General features: G+C 58.7%; 1 protein-coding gene across 1 annotated transcript in view; it reads left to right on the forward strand.

The window, feature by feature from the left end:
• The window catches only part of LOC102424820 (B-cell CLL/lymphoma 6 member B protein), a 4,362-nt gene extending 462 nt beyond the window's left edge, over positions 1-3,900 (forward strand). The window contains exons 2-9 of the mRNA XM_006109448.3: positions 165-354; positions 577-798; positions 908-1,258; positions 1,555-1,673; positions 2,271-2,435; positions 2,529-2,659; positions 2,781-2,918; positions 3,360-3,900. Of these exons, the coding sequence (XP_006109510.1) occupies positions 176-354; positions 577-798; positions 908-1,258; positions 1,555-1,673; positions 2,271-2,435; positions 2,529-2,659; positions 2,781-2,918; positions 3,360-3,476 (1,422 nt within the window). The 5' untranslated portion in view covers positions 165-175 and the 3' untranslated portion in view covers positions 3,477-3,900. The remainder of the gene's footprint in view (positions 1-164; positions 355-576; positions 799-907; positions 1,259-1,554; positions 1,674-2,270; positions 2,436-2,528; positions 2,660-2,780; positions 2,919-3,359) is intronic.
• Positions 3,901-4,129: the final 229 nt, after the last annotated feature.

The raw sequence follows: 4,129 nt of genomic DNA on the forward strand, positions 1-4,129 counted from the left end.
ACGCGAGCCAATGGTGTGGCCGCGGGCAGAAGGCACGGGATGAATTAAGCCGGGCCGGGGGCTTGGCGCGAGGTGAGCCTCGGGAGGAGGAGGCCACCCGCGGGAGGGAGGGAGGGAAGGAAAGAGGGCCCCTTAGGACCGCCTGGATGCCCCGGCACCCGCAGGCCTGGCCGCGATGGGATCCGCCGCGGCCCCGGAGCGGGCGCTGGGCTACGTCCGCGAGTTCACGCGCCACTCCTCCGACGTGCTCGGCAACCTCAACGAGCTGCGCCTGCGCGGGATCCTCACCGACGTCACGCTGCTGGTTGGCGGGCAACCCCTTCGAGCACACAAGGCGGTGCTCATCGCCTGCAGGTTCGAGGGGAGCCTCTGGGGATGCAACGGGACCCAATGGGAAAGGGGCGGAGGCAGAAGGTCTTGGGGAGGAAATCGGCAGCCAAGCCCGCCAGAAGCAGGGGGCGGGGCGTCCTGGGATTGGGGGCGGGGCGACAGGGGAGGGGGCGGGACTCTCTACGGGGCGTGGCTTTCTGCAGTGGTTCTCTGGCCCCAAACATGACTGATCTGCCCTTTCCCCAGCGGCTTCTTCTACTCCATCTTCCGAGGCCGTGCAGGAGTCGGGGTGGATGTGCTCTCCCTGCCCGGGGGCCCCGAAGCCGGAGGCTTCGCTCCTCTTCTGGACTTTATGTACACGTCGCGCCTGCGCCTCTCTCCGGCCACCGCACCAGCCGTTCTCGCGGCTGCCACCTACTTGCAGATGGATCATGTGGTCCAGGCGTGCCACCGCTTCATTCAGGCCAGGTGAGCAGCCCACTCGGTGTTCTCCGTGGAGGAGGTGGTTGGACCCCAGGTGTCAGGGGCAGAAGCCGAGATTAGAAGATAGCACTAATGTCCACCGCACTTTTCCCAGCTATGAACCTCTGGGCATCTCCCTGCGGCCCCTGGAGGCAGAGCCCCCCACGCCCCCAACGGCCCGTCCACCAGGCAGTCCCAGGTGCTCCGAAGGGCACCCAGACCCACCTACTGAGTCTCGCAGCTGCAGTCAAGGCCTCCCCAGTCCAGGCAGCCCCGACCCCAAGGCCTGCAACTGGAAAAAATACAAGTTCATCGTGCTAAACTCTCAGGCCTCCCAAGCAGGGAGCCTGGTTGGGGAGAGGAGTTCTGGTCAACTTTGCCCCCAAGCTGGGCTCCCCAGTGGAGATGAGGCTTCCAGCAGCAGCAGTGGCAGCGAAGAAGGACCCATTCCTGGTCCCCAGAGCAGGTACAGAAACTGGAACCCCAAGAATTCGTAGAGGCTAGCCTCAGCTAGGAGGCAGAGAGCCTGGGCCTGGGTGGTCAGGAGCAGGGAGTGAGTGGGTGGGTTCCAGGGACACCAGCCCACCTTAGGAAGCTGGCCAGAGGCCAGGCTTACTCAGTGTGGCGGGTCTCTAGCAGCACAATTGGATGTGGCTCATCGGTCAGCACTGGCTCACTTCCACAGGGTAGGCCTTTGGCTCCAAGTTCTCTCGCAGAGAAGCTCCCCGCCACGTCATCTCTCCTAACCTTTACTCTACCTAGGCTCTCTCCAACTGCTGTACAGTTCAAATGTGGGGCTCCAGTCAATACCCCCCATCTCACACCCCGGGCCCAAGAAGCCACTGCATCATCTCCCTCCGGGCGGGCTCGTCCACCACCAGGTGAGAGCTCCTCCTTTTACTTCCTTCTGGGCTTTTGTCCTTGTGGCCGCTCAAAGCCAGTTTGGGCCAAAAGTCCTCGGGAAAAGACCTATTCCAAGTACATACTGCAAACTAGAATCACCTACAGAGCTTTTAAAAATCCCATTGCCCCGGTCACACCCCATACATCAAAATGTGTAGACGTGGGAACCAGACATCTGGTTCCCAAAGCTTCCAATGAGGAGTAGTGTTTGGGAACTTCTGGCCTATTCCCATCCAGGGCTGAGAGGCCAGCCCAGAGCTCGGCAGGGCCGTTCTGGCAAGGTGTCATCCAGCAGTGCCAGTACAGAGAGAGAAAGAGAAACCTCTACCCACTAGTACGGGCCTCCACCGACCATCACTGCTATTGAGGGGAGATTAGCAGAGTACCCTGGAGACAGACAGACATGGAGCCAGATCTTGGCTTCCCCTCTTGCTAACCCTGTGACCTCGAGCAAGTCAAATGAGCCCCAGAAGTCTTACAGTAAATTGGAAAAAAGAAAACCTACTACTGTGTGGTTTGAGAATTCCCTGATGTTGTTGTCATTACCCATCCCCACCTCCACCCCCCCTTCCCAGGAAGTGAATTTTTCAGCTGCCAGAACTGCGAAGCTGTGGCTGGGTGCTCATCGGGGCTGGACCCCTTGGCTCCTGGGGATGAGGACAAGCCCTACAAGTGTCAGCTCTGCCGGTCTGCCTTCCGCTACAAGGGCAACCTGGCCAGTCACCGCACGGTGCACACAGGTAGGGGAGGAACTGAGGGGAGAGGCCCCTGGCCTTCCTGCCCACAGGTGTCCTAGGGCAGAGTCCCTGACCTCTCCTTCTCCCTGCCTCCAGGGGAAAAGCCCTACCACTGCTCCATCTGCGGAGCCCGCTTTAACCGGCCGGCTAACCTGAAAACGCACAGCCGCATCCATTCGGGAGAGAAGCCCTATAAATGTGAGACGTGTGGCTCCCGCTTTGTACAGGTACAGAGCCAGCCTCAGAACTGGCTTAGAGACAGCTTTGCAAGAGGACAGCGTGGGCCCTTTGGGGAGGGTTCTTCCTGTCTTTCCCAGAGGCCTAGTCTGAGGTCACCTCCCCTCCCAGGTAGCACATCTGCGTGCGCACGTGCTGATCCACACCGGGGAGAAGCCCTATCCTTGCCCGACGTGCGGGACTCGCTTCCGGCACCTACAGACCCTCAAAAGCCATGTTCGCATCCACACGGGGGAGAAGCCTTACCACGTGAGTACCTGGCCCAAAGCCTTACACCACTTACCTCCCATTTCCCTGGGGACTGGGCTCCGAGAGGAACGAGAGGAGCAGGGCCCAGAGGGCCCTAGAACTCTTCCAACTGGGCGGAGTCCTGGGAGAGACCATGTGTGCAAGGGGTGGGGCCTAGGGTAGGTATGTGAGTAAGGGGCGAAGATGGCGGTAGGGATGGACAGGTACAGAAGTTAGGCTCCTTGGCTGGACACTGGCTCCTGAAGAGGAACTAAGGGATGGAAAATCCTTTGCTGAAGAGGGGGGAGCCATCTCCTTGGCCTCTCCCTGAGGATTTGGGAGGACGAGGACTGAAGAGTTTCTCTTGGCCTGAGAGCTAACAGTTCTCTCTCGCTCAGCACCTAAAAGGTGCTTGCGGAGGTCGGGGGATATGACCCGGCTCTTTTCCTCCCCACCCCACAGTGCGACCCCTGTGGCCTGCATTTCCGGCACAAGAGTCAACTGCGGCTGCATCTGCGCCAGAAACACGGAGCTGCTACCAACACCAAAGTGCACTACCACATTCTGGGGGGGCCCTAGCTGAGCGACAGGCCGGCCCCAGTCACTTTCTGAAAGCCAGGGAAGCTGCTGGCCCACACCTGGCTTCTCTGTCAGATTTGGGGATGGAGGGTGCAAGGCCCCTCCGTTCTCAGAAACTGCCTCCACCTTCATTTCTCACTGGGGAGAGCAGGGGTGGCAGATCAGGATTCGATCTGCCTCTGTTTTGCTGGTCAAAACCTCTTCCCCACAATCAATTGTTTCTGAGGAGAGAGCAAGCTAGGAACTGGGGAGGGAAAAGGCTGGAGGCCTGGTTTTCGTAAGGGAACAGTCCTCCACCTGCAGTCCCCATCTCATTCGGTTTATCTGTAAATATAATTTATTGAGGCCTTTGGGTGGCACCGGGGCCTTCATTCTATTGCATTTCCTAGCTCCCTCTTCCTAGTGTGATCAGTGACCTGAGACACAGAATGTGAGGTCACAGCTCTGCTGGCAGAGATTAGCACTTGGCTTGAGTGTTTTATGTTATTGTTGCCATAACTTCTACCTTTAGAATTGTTCTTTCTCCTATTTGTTTGCTTGTTGGTTTGTTTAAAATGGAGAAAGGGGTTCTCTGTGTCCTGCCCCTCCGATTCTAGGTCTGGAACCTCTATTTGTCCGAGGGCAGCTCTGGGAACATGTGGGTTTGTGGAATT

Source organism: Myotis lucifugus, unplaced genomic scaffold (genome assembly GCF_000147115.1).
Source record: "Myotis lucifugus unplaced genomic scaffold, Myoluc2.0 scaffold_9986, whole genome shotgun sequence".
Taxonomy (NCBI): Eukaryota; Metazoa; Chordata; class Mammalia; order Chiroptera; family Vespertilionidae; genus Myotis; species Myotis lucifugus.